Source organism: Pristiophorus japonicus, unplaced genomic scaffold, assembly GCF_044704955.1.
Source record: "Pristiophorus japonicus isolate sPriJap1 unplaced genomic scaffold, sPriJap1.hap1 HAP1_SCAFFOLD_71, whole genome shotgun sequence".
Classification (NCBI taxonomy): domain Eukaryota; kingdom Metazoa; phylum Chordata; class Chondrichthyes; family Pristiophoridae; genus Pristiophorus; species Pristiophorus japonicus.
Window position 1 is genome coordinate 1,382,811 of NW_027254624.1, and position 23,603 is coordinate 1,406,413.

The following is a 23,603-nucleotide window of genomic DNA, read 5'->3' on the forward strand; positions in this document are numbered from 1 at the left end:
TTCAACAGCGACTGTTTGAAGTGTGTGGGGCTGCAATCTGCTGTGTGTGCCGGCCCCACTCAGTCTAGACTTGGGAAATATTAGTCAATGGTTTGTTTGCGTTAAGCAAATAACCAGACTGTTGTGAGGTGAGGCAGCGCTGCAGGATCATTTAATAGTCGCCCACTACTCACCTGAAAGGAACAAGATTGTACAGCTTTGAGATGGGCATTCTGTACAATCAGGGCTGGAAATGGGAGGATTGAGGGACACAGTGGAGCATCTGAGTGTGTAGAGAACTGTACAGAGAAATGAACAAATGTAACAAGGATTTGAGACACTGCACTTTGTTAATATTGAACCACTAATGTGACTTATACCATTTTTTCTAATATATAATCGAACAAGTTTGCAAAATGCTTCTGCACGGTTTTGAACCAGGGCCCTCCCGCGTGTAGGCGAACGTAACAATCACGAAACTAGAGAAACGCTGCGGTAGAAATAACGTTCGGAAATAACCAGAGATTTAGCCTACAAGGCTAACCTATACTTCAGTAGCTTGTTTTACGAGAATAGCATCACCGTGCTTTATTTCGGAATGCTGTCCGATTAGCAGGAATTGATTTCTTATTGCATAAGAACATAAGAACATAAGAATTAGGAATAGGAGTCGGCCATCTAGCCCCTCGAGCCTGCTCCGCCATTCAACAAGATCATAGCTGATCTGGCCGTGGAGTCAGCTCCACTTACCCGTCCGCTCCCCATAACCCTTTATTCCCTTATTGGTTAAAATTCTATCTATCTGTGCTTTGAATACATTCAATGAGCTAGCCTCAACAGCTTCCTTGGGAAGAGAATTCCACAGATTCACAATCCTCTGGGAGAAGAAATTCCTTCTCAACTCGGTTTTAAATTGGCTCCCCCGTATTTTGAGGCTTTGCCCCCTAGTTCTCGTCTCCCCGACCAGTACAAACAACCTCTCTGCCTCTATCTTGTCTATCCCTTTCATTATTCTAAATGTTTCTATAAGATCACCCCTCATCCTTCTGAACTCCAACGAGTAAAAAGACCCAGTCTACTCTATCTATCTTCATAAAGTAAAGCCCTCATCTCCGGAATCAGCCCAGTGAATCGTCTCTGTACCCCCTTCAAAACTAGTATATCCTTACTAAAGTATGGTGACGAAAACTGCAAACAGTACTCCAGGTGCGGCCTCATCAATACCCTGTACAGTTGCAGCAGGACCTCCCTGCTTTTGTACTCCATCCTTCTCGCAATGAAGGCCAAAATCCATTCGCATTCGTGATTATATGCTGCTTCTGCGAAGTAACTTTTTGGGATTCATGCACAAGGACCTCAGGTCTCTCTGCACCGCAGCATGTTGTAATTTCTCCCCATTCAAATAATATTCCCTTTTATTGTTTTTTTTCCCAAGGTAGATGACCTCACATTTTCAGACATAGTATTCCATCTGCCAAACCTTAGCCCATTCGCTTTACCTATCTAATTCTCGTTGCAGCCTGTCTGGGTCCTCTACACAACCCGCTTTCCCACTAATCTTTGTGTTATCTGCAAATTATGTTACACTACACTTTGTCCCCTCTTCCAGGTCATCGATGTATATTGTAAATAGTTGTTGTCCCAGCACTGATCCCTGCGGCACAGCACTTACCAACGATTTCCAACCAGAAAAGGACACATTTATCCTGACTCTCTGCTTTCTTTTAGCCAGCCAATTCTCGATCCATTCTATTACATTTCCTCCGACTCCGCGTACCTTTATCTTCTGCATTAACCTTTTGTGTGGCACCTTATCGAATGCCTTTTGGAAATCTAAATACACCACATCCATTGGTACATCTCTATCCACCATGCTCGTTATATGCTCAAAGAATTCCAGTAAATTAGTTAAACATGATTTCACCTTCATGAATCCATGTTGCGACTGCTTGATTGCACTATTTTAATTTAGATGTCCCGTTATTTTCCCAGACTTTGCTCATGAGGTGACCATTTCGCAGCGAGTGGTTATAAACTGGAATGCACTGCTTGAAAGGGCTGTGGATGTAGCATCAATGCGATCTGTAAAAAGGGAGATGAATAAGAATCTGAAGGAAAAGCAATTGCACTACTGTTGGTAAATGACGGGGCAAGGTGACTATCTGATAGTTGGCATGGGGTCGACGAGCGGAATTTCCTTTTTCCTTGCGGTAACAATTCCATTATTCTGTGATAATATAAGTTAGTGACACATATAATAGTGTGGATGGAAGCAGAACAATGCAAAGGGAGATGGATTGAGTCGGCACAAGGAGAGGCATCTTGTTTGAAAATTCGAGGGACGCGGAAATTCGAGAGTTAAATGAATTTGCAACGAACATTTTTATTTTGTGCATTTTCGGTCAGAGAAATGTTTGTGAAAGGATTCATTTGCAGAAAGGGATTCAGCATTTAATGTTTTTTCTGAGTGTCGGGGTTACATCCCTTTTCGACCTGATACTTCCAGAATTTATATTTTCTCTGCTGCTTCACGATAACCAGACCCTTGCTCTAAAGTGTGCCTCACACTTTCCCCAGTCTCATGCAGATGTTACCAACAATGAACATTTTGAAAAAGACACCTAAACCACAATTGGTAAAGTGGTTTATGGTTTATCAGTTAAATTGCAGAGCACAGAACAAATTATTCAATTATAGATTCTCCTTTCGTTAGCATTTCTTTAATTGTTCAAATAATGTCCATCAGTTGGAGTGGGTGAGGAAGTTAAAGCACTTTCATGTCAGAAATGCATCACTGACGTGAGGCAGACTGGCCTGTAATTATTCGGTCTATACTTTCCTCGTTTTTTAAACACAGGAACAACATTAGCAGTCCTACAGTCCACTGGCACCACGCTTGTAGCCAGAGAGGGTTGGAAAATGATGATCACAGCCTCTGCTCTTTCATCATTTCCTTCTCGTAACAGCCTGGGATGCATTTCATTCGGGTCTGATGATTTATCCACTTTAATCTGGTAATTCCCTTAATACTTGCTGTTTCGTTCCGTTTTCCGTGTCCATTATTTCACACTCCTACACCATTATTACAAAGTCTGCATTGTTCCTCTCTTTTGTGAATACAGGCGAAGTATTGATGAAGAATCATCCCGAAATCTACCACCTCCACGCACAGATTTAACATATTAACGAAAACAATTCACCCAACGTGGGGCTCGAATCCACGATGCTGAAATTAATGCTACACTGACTGAGCTAGCCTGCTAAATTTGCATTTCCTTGTAATTGATTTATTGATTTCTGCCAGGCGCCTATTGGCTCCACCCCATGGGTTTACCTCCAAATAAATACAACGAACTACTTTCTCCAAATTCCAAGTGTAAGGAAAGCAACCATCGAAAGTCATTTCAATAACCACAGGGATTCAAGCAATTTTATGATAGAAAACCGCTTTAAATCCTTGTCATAGAAAGTTACTGCACAGAAGGAGGCCATTCGGACCAGCATGTGGTTCGCGACCGAAAAGAGTCATCCAGCCTAATACTACTAGGCAGCTCTTGCTCCCAACTCCTGTCGGTTAGTGCACCGCATGTGCATAACCTTGCACCTTTTAAATGTGAACAGGGTTTCTGCCTCGGCCACACTTTCAAGCAGTAATTTCAGCCACGCCCCACACGCTGTGTGAAGAATGTTCTCATTAGCCCCTCTCTAATCCTTCTACCAAATATTTTGAATCAGTTGACCTCTTTGATAGGTGAAATATCAACTTCCTATCCACATTATCTCGGTTCCTCATCCAGAAAACAATACCAGATTTAATCAGTAGTGTAAGATGATTTCAAATATCATTGCCCATACACGTAGATTATAAAAACATTTATTATGATTGTGATTTCCATCTCACACTTTTCATCAACCTCAGCGGATATTTACATTGCAAACTCATTCTTATCTTGAAGATTCCTGTGAACTGCCTTGGGACGCTTTGCAACGTTAAAGGCGCTGGATAATTACAAGTTGTTTTTGTTGTTGAAATCTTAGAAAGATGTTAAAACATGAGACGCCGCTATATCAGCCATTCGCACAACATCAGAAATGTTCAGGTGGCAAACGAGCATTTAGTTCTCTCCCTATTTATCCTATAAATCATCGGGTAAATGCTGCCCTTCCCAAACTCTCCATGACAGAAATGTTAACCTGCCGTTTAAGAATTAATGAAGCAAAATGAGAAATAAATCCTCCCCCCGTCGCCCTCAGGTCTTTTGTTAGTAAAATGCAGAAAATGCTGGGAACCCTCAACACGCCAGGCAACATCTGTGGAGAGAGAAGCCATGTACAGAAAATTGCAGACATGGAAATTTGGAGTTTAATGATTTTAAAGAAACATTTTTGTTCTGTGCCGTTTCGGTCAGAGACAATGTTGTGAAATAAAATTTTCTCAGAAAGGGGATTTAGTATTTCAACTTTCCGTGTAACAATTCTCTCCAGGCGCTGAGCAAAGCAGAGGTTTCTGTAATATCACGTTCACGGTTATCACGTTCGCCTTATATGCAAAAGGACCGTGGTTCGAGCTCGGGCAGAAAGAATATTTTTGAAAAAAAAACTTGCGTGCAATTATGTTGAACAAAAGCAGTCGAGGCTGCATTGTCACATGATAAATGAACCTTTAAAACGAGTCCCCTGCAATACAGAGTGTGTAAATTCAGATCGGTGATAAAACTTCCTCAATGATTAAGTTTTACAAATTATTAAAGTAAAGTTATTGAACTTTCGACTCGCTCTCAGAATCCATGGTAGCATTTATTTTATTCTGAAAAACAACACTATCGGCTAATACCAGCAGATCTAAATCGCATTTCAAACGCCGAAACAACTCGTAAAGGTGAGTAACTGGATTTGCTGCAGTCCGCTGGCAGCAGGTGATGAAAGTGCGCGTGTGATGGTGACTGACAGGTGAGTGCTGTCTCTGAAGCTTTCTGACCGTCGGTGGGAGATGGTGCGTATTTTAAAGCCCTTTCACTGCTGGATGCAGGATAAATCAAACTGTGTTTGAGGAACCTTTATATATGCACACATCCGCGACCTCATGGCGCAATGGTAACGCGCCTGATTACATATCAGAATGCTACATGGTCTCGTCTGGATCGCATTCCTTTTTGATATTGTTCTTCCAGAATTGGTAAGTTATTATGTGTTTCACAATAACCAGAACTTTACTCTACAGTCTGTCCCACTGTTTCCGCACTGGCATGTTCATGTTACAATCAACATGCTGAATCAGATTCCTCAATATTGTGTGTGCAATGGACAATGGTTTGACAGATAATATATTATAAGAACGTAAGAAATAGGAGCAGAAGTCGGCCAATTGGCCCCTGGAGCCTGATCCGTCATCCAAAAAAATTATGTCTGATGTTATCTTGACGGCTACTCCACTTCCCTGCAGGTTCCCCATAATGCTTCCCTCCGTTATTGTTCGAAGTTCTGTCCATCTCCACCTTAATTATATTCAATGACCCAGCCTCTGTGGTAAATAATTCCAAAGATTCATGACCCACTGAGAGGAAATTCCACCTCATTTCCCTATTGAATGCGTGTTCCCTTATTCTGAAACTATGCCCTCTAGTTATAGATTCCCCAACGAGCGGAAAGATCGTATCTGCATCTACCCTGTCAAAACCCCTCAGTATCTTATAAGTTTCAAAAATATCACCTCTCATTCTTCTAAATTCCAATATGTCGAGGAACAATCTGCTCAAACTTTTTGCATCAGCCAACACCGTGAACATTCATTGACATGCCTCCAATGCAAGCATATCCCTCATTTAATATGCCAGTGTGGATTGGAAAATGATGGTCAGAGCCTCTGCTATACCTCTTTCCTTTCTCTTAATAGCCTGGGTACACTTCATCCTTGTTTGAAGATTTATGCGCATTCAAAGCTGCTGAATCCCTTATTACTTGCTCATTCACGATGTTTATCTCGTCGAATATTTCACAGACCTCCTCCCTAAATGCCAAGTCTGCATCGACCCTTTATTTTATGAAAAAAGTCCAAAGTATCCATTAAGAATCATACCCACGTCTTCTGCCTCCACACACAAATTTAAACGTTTAACGAAAATAGTTCCAACCCACGACACAGCGATGAAGAATCTCAAGCTCTACCGATTCAGCTTGGTGAGATTGCTGAATTTCTGTATCCCTGTATTTGATTTCAGCCAGGCGCATGTTAGTTCCACCCCATGGGTTTACCTTGAATTTCAAACCACGAATTAAGGTTCTCCAAAATTCTAAGGTGTGTAAGGAAGTCAATCATTAAAAGCCATTTCATTAACCACAGTGGATCCTGCAAATTTCTGAGCGCAAAGCACTTTCACTCTGTGTATTGTGCAGAAAATTGGAATCGCGGAATTTCGGGAGGTCAACGACTTTGAAAGCAACAGTTTGGTTTTGTGCAGTTTCGGTGAGAGACATGTTTGTGAAAGACATTTTAACCAGAAAGAGGAATTCAGTATTTCAGCTTCTCATGTAACAGTTTTCTCTGGGGCTGACGTTAAGCAGAGGTTTCCATAGTGAAGTGGTTAACACGTTTGCCTCACATGTGAAAAGTCCCTGGTTTGAGTCTGGGTGGAAACTTCATTTTTGAAACAAAAACGATTATGCAATATAATTGAAGAAAAGCAATCCTGGTGACCATGTCATTTTAAAGCAGTCTCCTAAAATACAGTGTGTAAAGGCGGGTAGGTGATAAAATTTCCTCAATGATTACATTTTACAAAACATCCGCAAATTCGTGGCGCAATGTTACCGCTTCTGATACCAGATCAGACAGCTGTGTGTTTAATTCACGTCGGGGTCCCACTGCTTTTCGATATTGTTCTTCCAGTATTGACATTGTATTTGCTGCATCACAATAACGAGACCCTTGCTATAAAATATGTCTCATTGCTTCCCCAGAGTCTGATTGAACAGGCCTAGAGTGACAATCAGAATCGGGAAACAGCTGGAAATGGACAAGAGATACTAACAAGCACTAAAATCGCCTTGCGATCAGTAAATTGTCGGAACTCTTGTGGTTAATGAAAGGATTTTGATGGTTGATTTCCTTACAGAACATGGAATTCAGGAGAAAATGGGTCATGCCTTGTAGAACAAGTTAACTCCATAGAGCGGAGCCAACATATTTCTGACTGCAATCAGCGACAGCGACAGATAAATGGAACATGCTAGGCTAGCTCAGTTGGCAGAGCATAAACTTCTTAATTTCAGGATCCTGAGCTCGAGCACCTTGTTGGGCGAGTCACTTTTGTTGAACATTAAGAGGCACCTGATTCAGAAGATTGAGAGTGATAGCGGAAATTGGACAGTTTAATGACATTGAAAGGAACAATGTTTTATGCAGTTCCAGTCAGAGAAATGTTTGTCAAATTATGCAGTAATCTTTTATGAGGCACCTTGTCGAAGGCCTTCTGGCAGTCCAAATACACCACATGCACTGGTTCCACTTCATCCACCCTGTTGTTATATCCTTAATGAATTCCAGCAAATTTGACATACATGACTTACCTTTCTTAAATGCATGCTGAATCTTCCTGACTGAATTATGTTTTTCCAAATGCCCTGCTCTTGCTCTTTTAATAACGCACTCCAACATTTTCCCAACCACAGATGTTCGGCCAACTGGTTTATAGATGCCTGCTTTTTTTATCTGCCTCATTTTTTAAATTGGGGCGTTACATTTTCAGTATTCCAATCTGATGGACCTGCCCAGAATCTCGTGAATGTTGGTAAATTGCAACCAAAGCATTCAGTATCCTGGCCACGACATCTCTTAAATACCAGGATACAAGCCACCTTTTCCAAGGGATTTATCTGCATTTAGTCCCATTATCTTACTGAGTAACACTTTCTTAGCGATTGTGATTGTGTTAAGTTCCTCCCCCTTAAGCCTCTTGTCTATCCACTGTTGGGATATCGTAAGTGTCTTCGACCTTAAAGACTGATGCAAGAAATTTGTTCAGAGGTTCTGCCATTTCCATGTTCCCCAGTACAAATTCCCCAGTCTCGTCCTCTAAGGGAGCAACATTTATTTCAGCCAACATTTCCCTTTTATATATTTGTATAAAGTCTTGCTATATGTTTATGTATTTCGTGCTAGTTTACTTTCATAGCCAATCTTCGCTTTGTTAATCATTTTTAAAATTATTTTTTGTTGCTTTTTAAATCTTCCCAATCTCCAGATGTATCAGAATTCCAGAAACAGAGGCCAGTTTGTTTGCTCTTCAATTGGACACCGTCCTTTATTTCTTTAGCTCGCCATTGGTGGATATCATTTATTTTAAACCCTTTCCTGCTCACTGGAATATATTTTTCTTGAGAGTTGTGAAATATCTCCGTAATTGTACGCCACTGTTTATCAACCCTCCTGCACTTTAATCTAATTTCCCAGTACACTTTAGCCAACTCTGTTTTCATACCTTTGTATTCCCCAGTATTAATCTTAATAAGCTGTTTTGAGAACCAAATTTCTCACCCTCCATCTGAATTTTAAAAAATGACGGAGAGAAACGACAGGGAATTATAGAGCGGTTAGCCTGACATCGGTAGTGGTGAAAATTCTATAAGCAATTATTAAAGATTTAAAGCAGCGCAGTTAGACAGCAGTCAGTGAGTATTCCAAATCAGCATGCATTTATGAAAGAGGAATGATGCTTGACAAGACTTTTAGAATTTTTTCAGGTTGTAACTTGTGGATGGGATTAGGGAGAACCAATAGAGTAGGTGTATTTGAACTTTCAAAAGGCTTTTGACAAGGTCCCACACGAGAGATTAAGGTGCGAAATGACGTCACATGGGATTGGGGGTAATGTATTGACGTGGATAGAGAACTGGTTGGCAGACAGGAAGCAAAGAGTGGGAATAAACGGATCCTTTTCAGACTGGCAGGCAGTAACTAGTGGGGTACCACAATGATCCCTGCTGGGACACCAGTTATTTACAATATAGATTAATGATTTAAACGAAGGAATTGAATATAAGATCTTCAAGGTTGAAGATGACACTAAGCTGGGTGGCAGTGTGAGCTGTGGGAAGGATGCTAAGAGGCTGCGGGGTGACTTGGACAGGTTAGGTGAGTGAGCAAATGCATGGCAGATGCAGTATAATGTAGATAAATGTCAGGTTATCCACTTTAATTTAAAGAAAACAGAATAGCAGAGCATTATCTGTATGGTGGCAGATTAGCAAACACGGAGCTGCAACGAGACCTGGGTGTCATGGCACATTATCCATTGAAAGTTTGCAGGCAGGTACAGCAGGTGGTGAATAAGGCATATTGCACGTTGGCCTTCACAGCGAGACGATTTCAGTATAGGAACAGGGAGGTCTTACAGCATTTGGACATAGCCTTGGTGAGACCAGACCTTGAGTATTGTGTGCAGTTTTGTAATGCTAATCTGAGGAAGGGCATTCTTGCTATTGACGGACTGCAGAAAAGGTACAGCAGACTGATTTCCGGGATAGTAGGACTGACATATGAAGAAAGAATCGATCGACTAGGCTAATATTCACGGGAATTTAGAAGAATGAATCGGGGATCTGAAAGAAACATACACATTTTGACGGTATTGGACAGGTTCGATGCAGGAAGAATGTTCCCGACGTTGGGGACGCATAGAGCCAGGGGACACAATCTAATGATAAGGGGTAATCCATCTAGGACCGAGTTGGGGAGAAACGGTTTTACCCAGAGAATTGTGAACCTATGGAATTCTCTACCACATAAAGTTGTTGAGTCTAGTTTGTTGGATATATCAAAAGAGTGTTCGATGTGTCCCTTATGGCTAAATGGATCCGGGGGTATGGAGAGAAGGCATGAGTGGTGTACGGAGGTTGCATGATCAGCCATGATCATATAGAATGGTGGTGCAGGCTCGAAGGACCGAATGGCCTACTCGTGCACCAATTTCCTATGTTTCCATGTTCCTGTCCTCCCATTACTTTTGGCCAGTTTGTATGGCCATGGATTGGATATCGTCCTTTATTTCTTTCATTAGTCATGGAGAGCTAACTTTTCTTTTACACCCTCTCCTCCTCACTGGAATATGTTTTTCTTCAGAGTTGTGAAATATCTCCTTAAATGAACGCCACTGTTCATCAACAGTATTACAACTTAATCTATATTCCCAGTGAAATTTAGCCAACTCTACCCTCATACCTTTGTATTCTCCTTTATTTAATCTTGCTGCGGCCTTACCACTGTTCTATACCGTTCCAGCATAAACGCCATGATTTGTATTCCATGCCTCGACTACAAAAGGCAAATATTCCATAAGCCTTCTGAACCTCCTTATCAACCTGGCCTGCTTCATTCAGTGATCTGTGGACCTGTACCCCATGGTCACGTATTTCCTCTACACTTTTCAGTGTCGAAGCATTTAGTTGTATTCCCTTGCCTTGTTGGACCTTTGCAAAACTCATTACCACACACATGTTCAAATTGAATTCCACTTCCCACTGTTCTGCCCTCCTAACCAAAACATTGATATATTCCTGAGGTCCACAGCTTTCTTCTTCATTATCAACCATACAGCTTATTATAGTATAATCTGAAAACTTCTTAATCGTATTCGTAACATTCAAATCCAGGTCATTGATATATAGCACAAAATGAATGGACCCATTACAGTGGGAGCCACTGGATAGAGTCTTCCAGTCACATACATACCCATCAATATTACTATTTACTTTCTGCCTCTGAGACAATTTTGGATCCAACTTGCCAGTTTTCCTTGGATGCCAGGCTGTCCTGTCGTGATCAATCTGTTATGTGGGAGCTTCTCAAAAGCATTGCTAATATCCAATGAAGTACATCATTCGCACTGCACTCATCGACCCTCCTGATTACAAACTGAAAAAGTTCGATCAACTTATTGAGACACGACCTTCGCTGAACAAATGCGTGCTGACTTTACTTGATTATTCCATGCCTTTACAAATGAAGATTTATCCTCTCCCTCAGGTTTCTTTCAAATGAAATTCCCCCCACTGACGTGAGGATTTCTGGACTCTAAATACTCAGTTTATCCCTTTCTCCCGTTTTTAAACAAGGTACAACATGAGGAGTCTACCAGTCAATTGGGATCTAACGTGTAGCCTAAGAGGTTTGGAAAATCTCACCAAGCTCTGTGTCGGCAGCAAAGATGGCAATATTACTTTTAGTTCCCTGGTCCAAATCATTTATATACATTGTGAATAGCTTGGGCCCAAGCACCGATCCCTTTGGTACCACAACAAGTCTCTGCCAGCCACCATGAAAAAGACCCATTTATTCCTACTCCCTATTTCCTGCAAGTTGACCAATTGTCAATCCTTAGCAGATTGTTACCCCTAATCCGATGTTCATTAATATTGCAGAATACCCTCTTATATCGGACTTTACCAAAGACCTTTTGAAAATCCACATACATTACAGCAATTGGTTCTCCTCATCTAGTCGATCAGTTACATCCTCCTAAACTCCAGTAGGTTTGTCAAACTCGATGTTCCTTTCATAAATCCATGTTGAATTTGTCTACATCCGTTAATATTTTCTAAGTGTCCCATTGTCATATATTTTATAATAGAATCTACCATTTTCCGTACTACTAATGTTAGGCGAACCCATTTCTGGTTCCCTGTATTCTCTCTCCCTTCTTTTTTAAATAGTGGGTTTACCTGTGCCACCATACAATCTGCAGGAAATTTTCCATAATCTATAGAATTTTGGAAGATGACAACCAAAGAATTCACTATTTCCATGGCTATGTTTCGATATGCCTTACATGATTTGCTAGTGGTTGCAATCCTCCTGTGATCAATATAGTTTAGACATTTTGGCTCTGTCATTGTATAGTTCATTATTCCAAAATGTTACTCAGCTGGTCTATGTTTAATCATCGTTACATTAATGAGTGTAATAATTAAACGTCGCATATGTACAAACCTATTTGTTTAAAATTATGAAAGTATTGTCGGTCGGGGTGCACTAAAAGTATAGTGTTTTCATCAAAGTTTTGTGATAGAGTTAGAAGAGTCTGGTTGGCAGCGAATAATTTATTCTGGCTCTGTGCTGAACTGTAGCATTGGGGCGGCAAACGTCTCATTGGTGCTCCAGGGCCAGGCATGGGGTGGAACGGGTAGGGCGCACAATCATGATTGTAATCCAATGATTGCTGTTGGAAAGCGTGTCTGCAATGGCCAGCGGGTTTGGAAGGACTGGGTCCGATTGTTATGTTACGCTCTGTCCTCTTGCTTGCTTGACCCGGGGTAATGTACGGCAGATTGCAGTGATTTGAACAGCAGGAGTCAGTGCCTTCAGCATAGAAGGTCAGGGTAGAAACAGACCAAGTAACAGATGTATTTCATTTACATGAAATATGAGCGTGCATTTGCATCACGTGACTATATTTGCTGATATGAAATTATTGCTGCCGATGGAACGTTCCTCAGCCCTTAACCTGAAAGTCCACTCCTCTCTTGAAGGTGCAAACTTGAATTTCTGTCAAATGTTTGTTTCTTTTTAAAATAGTATTTCTGCTAAATGACTTTGTGGGACATCTTTATGAACTTTTTAATTGACATGACTGAACCAGCTAGTTGCATCCACACTTCAGTTGATGGGATTATTTAATTTTTGTGTTTTATTGTTAAGTTGACTATATTGAATTGGCATCCAGATTCCCCCACACGTTGACCAATGAAAACCGTTCGCTATGAAGGGCGGGTAATCGATATCCTGTAATTTCCACCGTCACCCAGTGCTAATGTTACTTAGATGTATGTTTGCTGCAGTGTGTGGAATATGAGGCAAGCCAACTGTTTCTGGCTTACTTCGAAATATTAAATATGGTTGTTAACTAAGCTATTCTACTCAAGAGTTGATATTCTGCAGAAAATCCGCTAACGCACGTTTTACATCCGAAGTAAGAGAGAAAGCACACTTGTGTACTTCTTCCAGGTACACAGTTGCTAAACACACTGACTGGCTATGAAATTGTTTCACTCAAGCCAATACTGAGGCTGGTCTCACTGCGGTGAAGTAGGAGGATTGCGTCGAACAGGAATGGGAAATTGCAGTGATATATTCTTCAACCACACAGGTTTTTGGATCGGTGCCTTATTTCACTGATCCAACTACCGTTTACCTTGCTCACGCTTTGAGCTGAGCAAGATTCAACATGGTTAGAAATTGCGCAAATTTCAGAATGTGAGTCATTCGCAACGATCCACTGTAAAGATAATCTGATTAAATCAGTTTCAGCTAATGATCAGTGGGGTGACACACGCCTGTGGGTCAGACGCTTGTGGTTTCAATTCCCATTCCATGTAGTTGGGCACAAAAAATCTAGGCTGTCACCCCAGTGCAGTGGTGACATATTTCTGCACAGTTTGAGGTGTTCTCTGTCGGAAGACGTTAAACCGATGTCTTGTCTCGTCTCTGAGCGGGAGCTAGACATTATTTTGAAGAAGAGCAGAGGATATCAGCAAAGATTGGATCAACTGGGCTTGTACTCACTGGAGTTCAGAAGAATGAGAAGGGATCTCATAGAAACTTTAAAATTCTGACGGATTTAGACAGATTAGATGCAGGAAGAATGTTCCCAATGTTGGGGAAGTCCAGAAGTAGTGGTCACAGCCTAAGGATAAGGGGTAAGCCATAAAGGTCCGAGATGAGGAGAAACTTCTTCACGCAAGAGAGTGGGGAACCTGTGGAATTCTCTTCCACAGAAGGTTGTTGAGGACAATTCGTTAAATATATTCAAAAAGGAGTTTGATGTCGTCCTTACTACTAGGGGGAGAAAGTGGTATGGCGAGAAAGCAGGAATGGGGGACTGAAGTTGCTTTTTCAGCCATGAGCTCATTGAATGGTGATGCAGGCTCGAAGGGCCGAATGGCCGACTCCTGCACCTATTTTCTATGTTTCTATGTTCCAATGTTTCTTTAGGCAGAAGTTTGTGAGGATCTGGAATTCGCTGCTTGATGAATGGTGGATGAATAGACCCCCACCACTTTTAAGAGATGGTTGGATGGTCACTTAAAAGTACCCTAACCTTCAGGATTATGGACCTACATTTGGTATTAGGATTAGACCAGATGACCTTTTGTTGGTCGGCGCAGATATAATGGTAGGTGCTGCAGGTAATAGAATACGGCCAGGGTGACCTCCTCGAATAGTTTTGATCGTCTGGATGGGTCGGAGTGGAATTTTCCGAGATCTTCTCTCCCCAAATTGGCCGAGGTTTTTACCTGGTTTTTGCCTCTCCCAGGAGATCAGAATGTTCCGGTTGGGATGGAGTGTAGACTTTTCAGTATCAGGAGTGTCGCAGTTGGTGAGGCGGCCTTGGTCGGCTTGGTGCTTTTTGCCTTCCATCATTAATCATAGGTGTATATATAGCCTTTAGGGCTTCTAATCAAGTGCCGTGCAGTTGTTTATCGGCCATCGAGGACACAATGGGCGGAAATGGCCAGCTTCTGCGCTGTAAATGTCTATGTTTCTATGTGACCACCTGACATGTTAGAGTAAGATCAACACCACTAACATTAACAACAAAATGATAGAGTTGAGTTACCATCAGTAATGTTAGAGAAATGTCACTACTAATTATGTTAAATTAGTATCAACACCTGTCATGTTGGTGTTGGATCACCACCATTAATGTTCGAGTAGTGACAAAATCAGTAATGTTTGTTTAGATTAACCCGCAGTACATTAGAGTAGGAAAACCACCAGGAATGTTAGAAAAGCACCACAGCCAGTATGATGGAACAGGGTCACCACCAATCGTGTTAGTGTAGGGACACCAACATTAAATTTGGAATAGTGTCATCAGCAGTAATGTTAAGGTAGAATCATACTCATTAATGTTAGAGTAGGGTCACCTCCAGTAATGTTGCATTAGTCACATCACTACTACTGTTATACAAGTGTCAATATTGTTATATTTGCATTATCACCAGCAATGTTAGAGCACAGTCATCACCTTTAACTTTGGAACAGAGTCACCACCAGCAATGTTAGAGTACGAACAACGTAGGCCAAGGTGCAGCCAATGAGCTTACGGAGCCCAGAGGATCCGAGGGCCCAGGTACAGCACAGGCCTGGCCATAATGCAATATGATTTAGACGAAGGAATTGAATGTAATATCTCCTCGTTTGCAGATGACACTAAGCTGGGTTTCAGTGCGAGCTGCGAGGAGGAAGTTAGGAGGCTGCAGGGGAATTGCACAGGTTAAGTGAATGGGCGAATGCATTGCAGTTGCAGTATAATGTGGAGCAGTGTGAGGGTATCCACTTTTTTGTAGGCAAAAACAGGAAGGCAGATTATTAAAATTGGAGGAGGGTGTCATCGTACATAGTCATTGAAGGTAGGCATGCAGGTACAACAGTAAGTAAAGAAAGCAAATAGCTTGTTGGCCTTCACAGCGAGGGGATTTTAGTATAGGTGCAAGGAGGTTTTACCGCAGTTGAACAGGGCCTTGGTGAGAAATACTTTGAATATGATGTGTAGTTTTGAGGAAGGACATTATTGCTATTGCGACAGTGCAGCGCAGGTTCACCAGACTGATTCCTGGGATGGCAGGTCTGACATATAAAGAAAGATTGGATCGACTGGGATTATATTCGCTGGAATTTAGAAGAATGAGAGGCAATCTCATAGAAACATACAAAATGCAGACGGGATTGGACAGGTTAGATACAGGATGTATGTTGCTAATGTTGGGGAAGTCCAGAACCAGGGGTCACAGTGGAAGCATAAGTGGTAAGCCATTTTGAAACGAGATGAGGAGAAACTTCTCCAATCAGAGAATTGTGAAGCTGTGGAATTTTCTACGACAGAAAGTTGTTGAGGCCAGTTCGTTAGATATATGCAAATGGGAGTTAGATGTGGCCCTTACGGCTAAAGGATCAAGGGGTATGGAGAGATAGCATGAATAGGGACTGAAGTTGCATGATCAGCCATGATCATATTGAAGGATGGTGCAGGCTCGAAGGATGTATGGCTAACTCCTGCACTTACTTGCTATGTTTCTATGCTTCTATGTGAAAGCACTGGGTCCGTGCAGCAGATTAGGTCTCCAGTCGCCCTGGTTAAACCCTTGCTATTGGATAAAGGCCTAGCTCTGTCATGCCCGCGTGGTGGCTGTTGTGCAACGGTCACCACACCTTAAAAAATCCACGCACATGTATCTTCCACCCCGTCAACTGGAGTTGAGGACGGGAACATCGTGTCCTTCACTGAAACATCTGTGAACTCTCGTGAAAGAAAGTCATGCACGTTCGGTGTACCGCCTATGATGAAGATAGCGTAGGGGCAACACCAATAATGCTAGAGTCGGGTCACCACCATGAATGTAATACTTGGTTCACTACCTCTAATGTTGGAGTAGATTCAACACCAGTAATGTCAGAGTAGAGTCAGCATCAATAATGTTGTAGTTGTGTCACCATGAACAATGCTAGACTAGCGTAAATATCACTAATGTTAGATTAGGAGCAATAACTTTCCTGTCAGTGTAGAATCTACACCATTAAAGTTAAAGTAAATCTCCGCCAGTAATGGAAATGAAGAATCATCACCATTAATGTTAGATTAGGGACACCACTAGTAATGTTAGCTTAGAATCATCACGAGTAATGTCAGAGTAGGGTTAACACCAGTAATGTTAGACTAGTTTTATCACCAATAATGTTGTATTAGGTTCAATACCCGTAATGTTAGCGCAGGGTCACTCTCATTAATTTTACAGTTGAGTCACCACCAGTAATGTTAGAGTAAGGTCACAACAAGCAATGTTAGGGTAGCTGCACCTACCAGTGATGTTACAGTACAGTCGCCATCAGTCATATTAGAATCACAACCAGTAATTTTAGAATAGTTTCATCTCCATTAATGTTAGTATAGGCACACACCAGCAATGTTCAAGCCCACTCATGCTCACAATGTTAATTATGTACAACTTTCACTGAAGTAATATGGGGCCGCAAGAACCTAATGCTGAATCCGGGAGGGATCATCCCTTGAGGGGAAGTTCCCTCTGGATTCATTTTCCTTTCATTGATTTAATGGACGGAGTTTCACTTAATGAGTTGTACGATTTCCCGATTAGCATCCAGCTGCGATGGAGTGGAAAATCTAGTTTTGTTTGTTAAGTGACTGAATCTAATGGCAATTATTGTACAAACTGGTTTTCTCAAAGGGGCAGCGATTGTCCTATAAAGGGCGAGCGTTAACGGATCTCAGAGGAACTACAGTCAGAATCGTGAAGCCGGACAGCAGTCATATATTCTTCCAAAAATGGTACGACCAACAATTCTGAAGTTTAGGGACATTTATTATCCTTTCCTCGCAACATTCGGTGTTCCCGGTACGTCAATATGCCCTGTTGCCTCATAGCTTTTGACAACTTCACTGTTAATGAATATAACAGATTCCGAGAATTTCTTCATTGCAGTCATTGATCCACTGGGAGAAGTCGGTGAATATCAGATGGAATTCTCCCCGTCCGCGCGGCCACTGAGTTGCTGTTCTGGCTGCTGGCGTGTTGGTGCCGGGAGCTCAACCTTGCTCCGTACACTGAGGGAGGGCGAGGCTGATGCCGCGGCCACTGTAACAGCACATAGATCGCTACAGCTTAGTAGACATATAATCATGCAATATGTGCCTTTGTTGCCTTTCTGCATTAAGCTGATAATCACTTGTTCTGCAACCAGCACCATGCAGCAAGTGACTGTGAAATATATTTTCAGCAATAATTGCCACTCAGCGAGCTGCTAGTCTTCCCTCGGCTGCCAACAACGTTCGCAGCTCCACGAGCTCCTGCTCTGAGAATTAACAGCCTAGTCTGGGCAATTAGAAACATGAAAAGGGTTGAGTTGTGACCAACATTTTATGTTTATCTCAGCTAGATGTTTTATTTGAAGTGATATATTACTAGTAATTTTTTGGAAATTATATTTAAGACAGCTGACACCCGATGCCACTCCCGGGATCCACTTCGCCAATTAAACTGATGAAATTCAATGTAAAATCCTATCGATTACTCCCTGTGTTAGTACCTTATAAAACTAGCTCCGTGCATCACACGATACCAGCCACATGCTGGGTTGATTTAAGCTCTCCACACTGCATTCAAATATATGTTTCGATGTATGTAAGGCAATCCACTTCTTTATTGTCTCTCGAATATGACTAAGTTGCAGAACCATCCAAGGAACGGCTTTTTGGGGCTTTTACATGTAACTGCACCATCCCTGCGAGGAAGGAAGTTCTTGCTATTGGGAGAGTACAGCGAAAGTTCACCAGATTATTTTCCGGGATGGCACGACCAATATATGAGTAGAGACTTGATCAACTGAGCTTGTATCCACTGGATTCTTGAAGAATGAGAGGGGTTCTCATCGAAACATATAACATTCTGACAGGATTGGACATGTTAGAGGCAAGAAGAATGTTCCCAATGCTGGGAAGTTCCTGAACCAAGGGTCACAATCTAAGAATATAGTGTAAGACATTTAGGACCGAGAGGAGAAGAAACTTCTTCACTCAGTGAATGGTTAACCTGTGGAATTCTCCACCTTAGAAATTAGTTGAGGCCAGTTCGTTAGATATTTTCAAAAGGGTGGTCGAAATGGCCCTTATAGCCGACTGGATCAAGGGATATGGAGAGAAAGCAGGAAACGGGTACTGAGGTTGAATGATCAGCCATGATCTTATTGAATGGCGTTGCAGGCACGAATGGCCGAATGGCTTGCTTCTGCATCTAATCTCCATGTTTCCATTTTTCTATTTTTCTATTTTCTTATGTACTGCCACTTGGCCTGGACCGCAAAGTTAGCATGTGCATAAAGCGTCAAACTGGTGTCAGGGCCAATAGCGACTGGAATAACAATCGGGAGAGATCTTTGACGGAAGGCTGATCCAATGTCGCCCATATTCAGATTTGGCCTCCGACCACACCCCAGCCGTTGATCCATCTGTGCCTGGGTGTTGGCGGTGGTAGGTCATTCTCCATTACAATTTCCCCGATTGATTACAAGTGAGCCACGGCCACAGCCCCGGCAACAGCTGACTGAAGTAAAAACAGAGAATGCTGGAACTCTCAGCAGGTCAGGCAGCATCTGTGGAGAGAGAAAAGGGGTTTAAGTTTTCAGTTCGATAAACCTTGATCAGAACATGCAATAGTTCGAAATGAAAGAGATTCATATGTAATTGCTGGCGCCCTGAAAATGAGTGCAAGGGGTATGTGCAAATAACAAAATGGAAGGTTATATGATAGGGAGGAAAACAGAAGTGATTTGAGTGACAAAGAGGATGATGGGCTGAATTGAGATTGTAAATGCAAAAGATAGGAAACAAAAGTTGAGTCTCGATATGGCGTGAATGGCGGAATTATTGTCATCTACCATGGAAAAAGTAAAACGAAATAAAAATAAAGGATGGGGAAAGGCTTTCTAAAAAAAAAGCGAGGAAAGGGAGCAAAGTGTGTGGAGAGATAATGGTCTGAAATTGTTGAAATCGAAGTTATGTCCACAAGGCTGCAAAGTGCCTGAATGAAAGATGAGGTGCTTTTCCTCGAGCTTGCCTTGAGCTTCATTGGAACAATATAGGAGTCGGAGGACGGAGAAGTCAGAGTGCGAGTGGAACGGATAATTAAAGCGACAGGCGACTGGAATCTCGGGGTCAACCTTGTGGAATGATCAGAGGTGTTCCGAATAGCGGTCACCCAAACTGCGTCTGGTCTCCAGAATGTAGAGGAGAATGTCTAAATGAAGTTTGATGGACTGTGGGTTCTCAGACCCTCGGTATTGAGTGGAAGAATGATGTAATACTTTTCACAAAATGTCACCAGCACTCAACTTTATAAAAATGTAATAGGAATATATCATAGCATCTCTCTAGAATAAGTGCAAGATTTAGCTGAGTTCCCTGTTACTGCCTATATACCTTCGATATTAACAACTTGGAGGAAGGAACCGAGCGTAACCTAGACAGGTTTGCTGACAATACGAAGATGGGAGGAAAAGCAATGTGTAAGGAGGACGCAAAAACCTGCAAAAGGACATAGATAGGCTAAGTGAGTAGGCAAAAATTTGGCAGATGGAATATAATGTTGGAAATTGTGAGGCCATGCACTTTGGCCGAACAAATCAAAGAGCAAGTTATTTTTTAAATGGAGAAAGTTTGCAAAGTGCTGCAGTACAGCGGGACCAAGGAGTACTTGTGCACGAAACACAAAAGGGTAGTATGCAGGAAGAGCAAGTGATCAGGAAGACAAATGGTATATTGGCCTTTATTGCAAAGAGGATGGAGTATAAAAGCAGGGAATTCTTACGACAGCTATATAAGGTACTAGTGAGGCCACACCTGGAATACTGCGTGCAGTTTTGGTTTCCATATTTCCGAACGGATATACTTCTTTCGATGCAGTTCGGAGAAGGTTCATTAGGTTGTTTCCGGGGATGAGGGGGTTTGACTTAGGAGAAAGGTTGAGTATGTTGGGTCTCTACTCATTGGAATTCATAAGAATTAGAGGTGACCTAATCGAAACGTATAAGATTATGAGGGGGCTTGAAAAGGTGGATGCAGAAGGACGTTTCCACTGATGGGAGAGGCTAGAAGTAGAGGGCACAATCTTAGAATAAGGGGTCGCCCATTTAAAACAGAGATGCGGAGAAATGTCTTTTCTCAGCTGGTTCTAAATCTGCGGAATTCGCTTCCTCAGATAGCTGTAGAAGCTGGAATTTTGAATAAATTTGAGAGAGAATTAAACAGTTTCTTCAACCATAAGGGCTAATGGGTTATGGGGAGCGAGAGGGGAAGTGGAGCTGAGTCCATGATCGGATCACCCATAATCTTATTGAATTGCGGAGCAGGCTCGAGGGGCCGTACGGCCGACTCCTGTTCCTATCTCCTATTTTCTATGTTCTTATGACCTCTTTTCCCGCTCTCTTATAGCGAACCTACTGACAATCGTGATCCTCTTCCGAGGAAACTGCGGCCTTTCCAAATCTGTCTCTGTCTACATGGGGGCCATGGCAACAGCAGATCTACTGGTCATGATCTTCAATGTAATAATGCATCACATTTTTGCATATCACTTTCCACATTCCTTCCTTTCCTACACCGCCGTTTGTAAATTTATTATTTACATCAATTCTACCAGCCTGAATCTGTCGGTGTGGTATACAGTCTTGTTCACAGTTGACCGATTTGTATCTATATGTTGTCAAAAGTTTAAAACGAAGTATTGCACCGTGAGAAAGGCAGCCGCGGTTATAACAACGGCCTCTGTCCTGATCTATTTTCAGAGCCTTCCATTTTTGTTTGCATATAAATTTGAACGAATAATTCACAATATTCATTGGGGATGTCTCCCCAGAATTGACTTCTTTACTTCGCCTGCAGGCGTCGGATTCTCATGGCTGCAAAGTGCATTAGCGCCATGGATTCCGTTTGCACTGATATTGCTGTTTAATTGTTTGACAGTCAGATGTATTTTAGTGGCCAGTAGAGACCGCAGTAGACTCCGGGGTCACAGTAGTGAGAATCAGAGTGATCCCGAGATGGAGAACCGCAGAAAATCTATTATTTTATTGTTCAGTGTATCGGGCAGTTTGATGGTGTTGTGGCTAACAGCTATGGTTAGTTTTTTAACGACCGGATTGACAAATACCGCGCATTACCGTGGTGATTATACAGCTCCTGCCTACATCGCCACAGAAACCGGATATATGCTCATATATTTGAGTTCATGTACAAACACGTGTATCTATGCAGTTACTCAAACTAAATTCAGGGACGAGCTGAAAAAGGTGGTGAAATCTCCTTGTACATTGATTCTGATACTGGTTAAAAAATAAAGAATGAAAACAAAGTATCCTATCTAAACTAGAACCAAATTGTAATCTGTTTTCCAGTTGAGAATGGCCTTCTTTCTGTTAGGATGAAAATAGTTTGTTTTTGTGATAATGATCATGTATCAGAAAACATTTCACCCATGTTGCGCCGTATGTGTGTTGCCTGCTGCTTTCCCCGGCTGAACATTATCGATTCCCGCTGAAGCAGCTTTCTTTCCGTTCGAGATTCAAAGAGATTTTGTATAAATGCAAGCTGATGTTTTAGACTAAGTGATAAGATGGTGCTTTCTATGACTCGTCAAAAGATGCTTTATCAGCTATAACAAGATTCACAAATTGCTTAATTATCAAAGCCACATAAAACAAACTAAACACTGGGGTTCATTTCTAAGGGTGATAGAATGGAAAACAGAGCAGTTGTCTTGAAATGCACGAAACGTGTTTAGACCATACTTGGATTACTGTGCCGAGCAATGGTCTCCATCTTTAAAAAAGGGTATACAAGCATTCTACAAGGTTCGAAAACGACTGATGGAGAAGGTAGGAACCTGACTCCTCAATGTAGCCTTAGACATCTTTGTACACAGCAATTTGCTAACATCTCAACTGGTCATCACAATGTTGAAATTTCGAACAGAGGAATTAACCATTCACCCAACAAGTTCTCGTCGGCGTTTACCAAACACAGTAAAAATATGTTCAATCACTTTATCGGCTCTGTCTCAACATCCCTTAAACCTACATTTCTTTATCGATATTCTCAATTTAATCTTGAATATTGATATATTTTCTGACTCTGTTAATGCCACTATGCCACAACTCTCCCTGTGAAGAGAGTTCTCCTACTATCAGCTTTCACTTACTTACAATGATTCTGTAATGTATGGAATATGTTTACAGATGGCACAACGAATGGAAGCATACTGCTTGTACCTGCCCTGTCCATTCCTGTCTTAAATTAAATCACATTCGTACTACGGGAAAAAAATATATCAGCCTGGTATCAACACACAATCTAGTCAAAGTTAGAAAAGTGCAGCCAAAATTGTTTATTCATACTTTCCTTTTTGGAGATGGTTGTGTCCTTGCTTATCCTGAACAATGAGAAGAATGTATTTGGTAGCTTCATCCCCCCCAAAAAATCAGGACATTCAAGGTCAGATTCCAGTCAAACACGCCCAGACCCCGGATCCATTGATAGGTCGCCAAAAAGGTCTGCTTTGGCTTCTATGAGAACTTTGGTGCTTCCTGATCTTATGATATTGGGGCGCGGGGGGGGGGGGGGGGGAGTATTGCGGTCCGAGGCTTCCTTCGGACGAACACATCCAACCCGAAACAAATCTACAAAACTGTTGCTCCAGGAGAAACATATGACACCTTTCTATGGCATTCATTCACTGTGTATGCAGATATGACTGTCACGTACATATATGTATGTCGCTATGACGTGGGCATGCACCAAAATAACTATCTTGTATTCTCATTGAAAAACATGCGAGTTCCCATTATTATCAATGAGAATAACCCCTAAAATAAGAAACACAGCACGACATTTTTTTTTAAATTCACATACTTAACATTCATTGCAATTAAATGTAATTAAATGTTTTAAAAACATTTTTTGATTTTTAACGTGGTTTAATAAGGTTAAAATAAATTTACCTTGATGGATAGGGATTTTAACATAAAAATGAATGATTAAATTATCTATGTTTTAAAATTGTTA

At 41.6% G+C, this 23,603-nt stretch overlaps 1 protein-coding gene across 1 annotated transcript; it reads left to right on the forward strand.

The window, feature by feature from the left end:
• The first annotated feature begins 17,315 nt into the window (after window positions 1-17,315).
• LOC139256327 (probable G-protein coupled receptor 139) lies at window positions 17,316-21,880 on the forward strand. Its single transcript, XM_070874201.1, has 2 exons — window positions 17,316-17,385; window positions 20,976-21,880. The coding sequence occupies exons 1-2, from the start codon at window positions 17,316-17,318 to the stop codon at window positions 21,878-21,880; spliced, it is 975 nt and encodes a 324-aa protein (XP_070730302.1).
• The last annotated feature ends 1,723 nt before the right edge of the window (window positions 21,881-23,603 follow it).

What these genes read in the sequence shown, in the direction of transcription:
- LOC139256327 (XM_070874201.1), top strand. Translation starts at nt 17,316, where the DNA reads ATGGTACGACCAACAATTCTGAAGTTTAGGGACATTTATTATCCTTTC. An exon ending in CGCAACATTCGGTGTTCCCG is followed by an intron (nt 17,386 to 20,975) that starts GTACGTCAATAT and finishes GCTCTCTTATAG; the next exon opens with CGAACCTACTGACAATCGTG.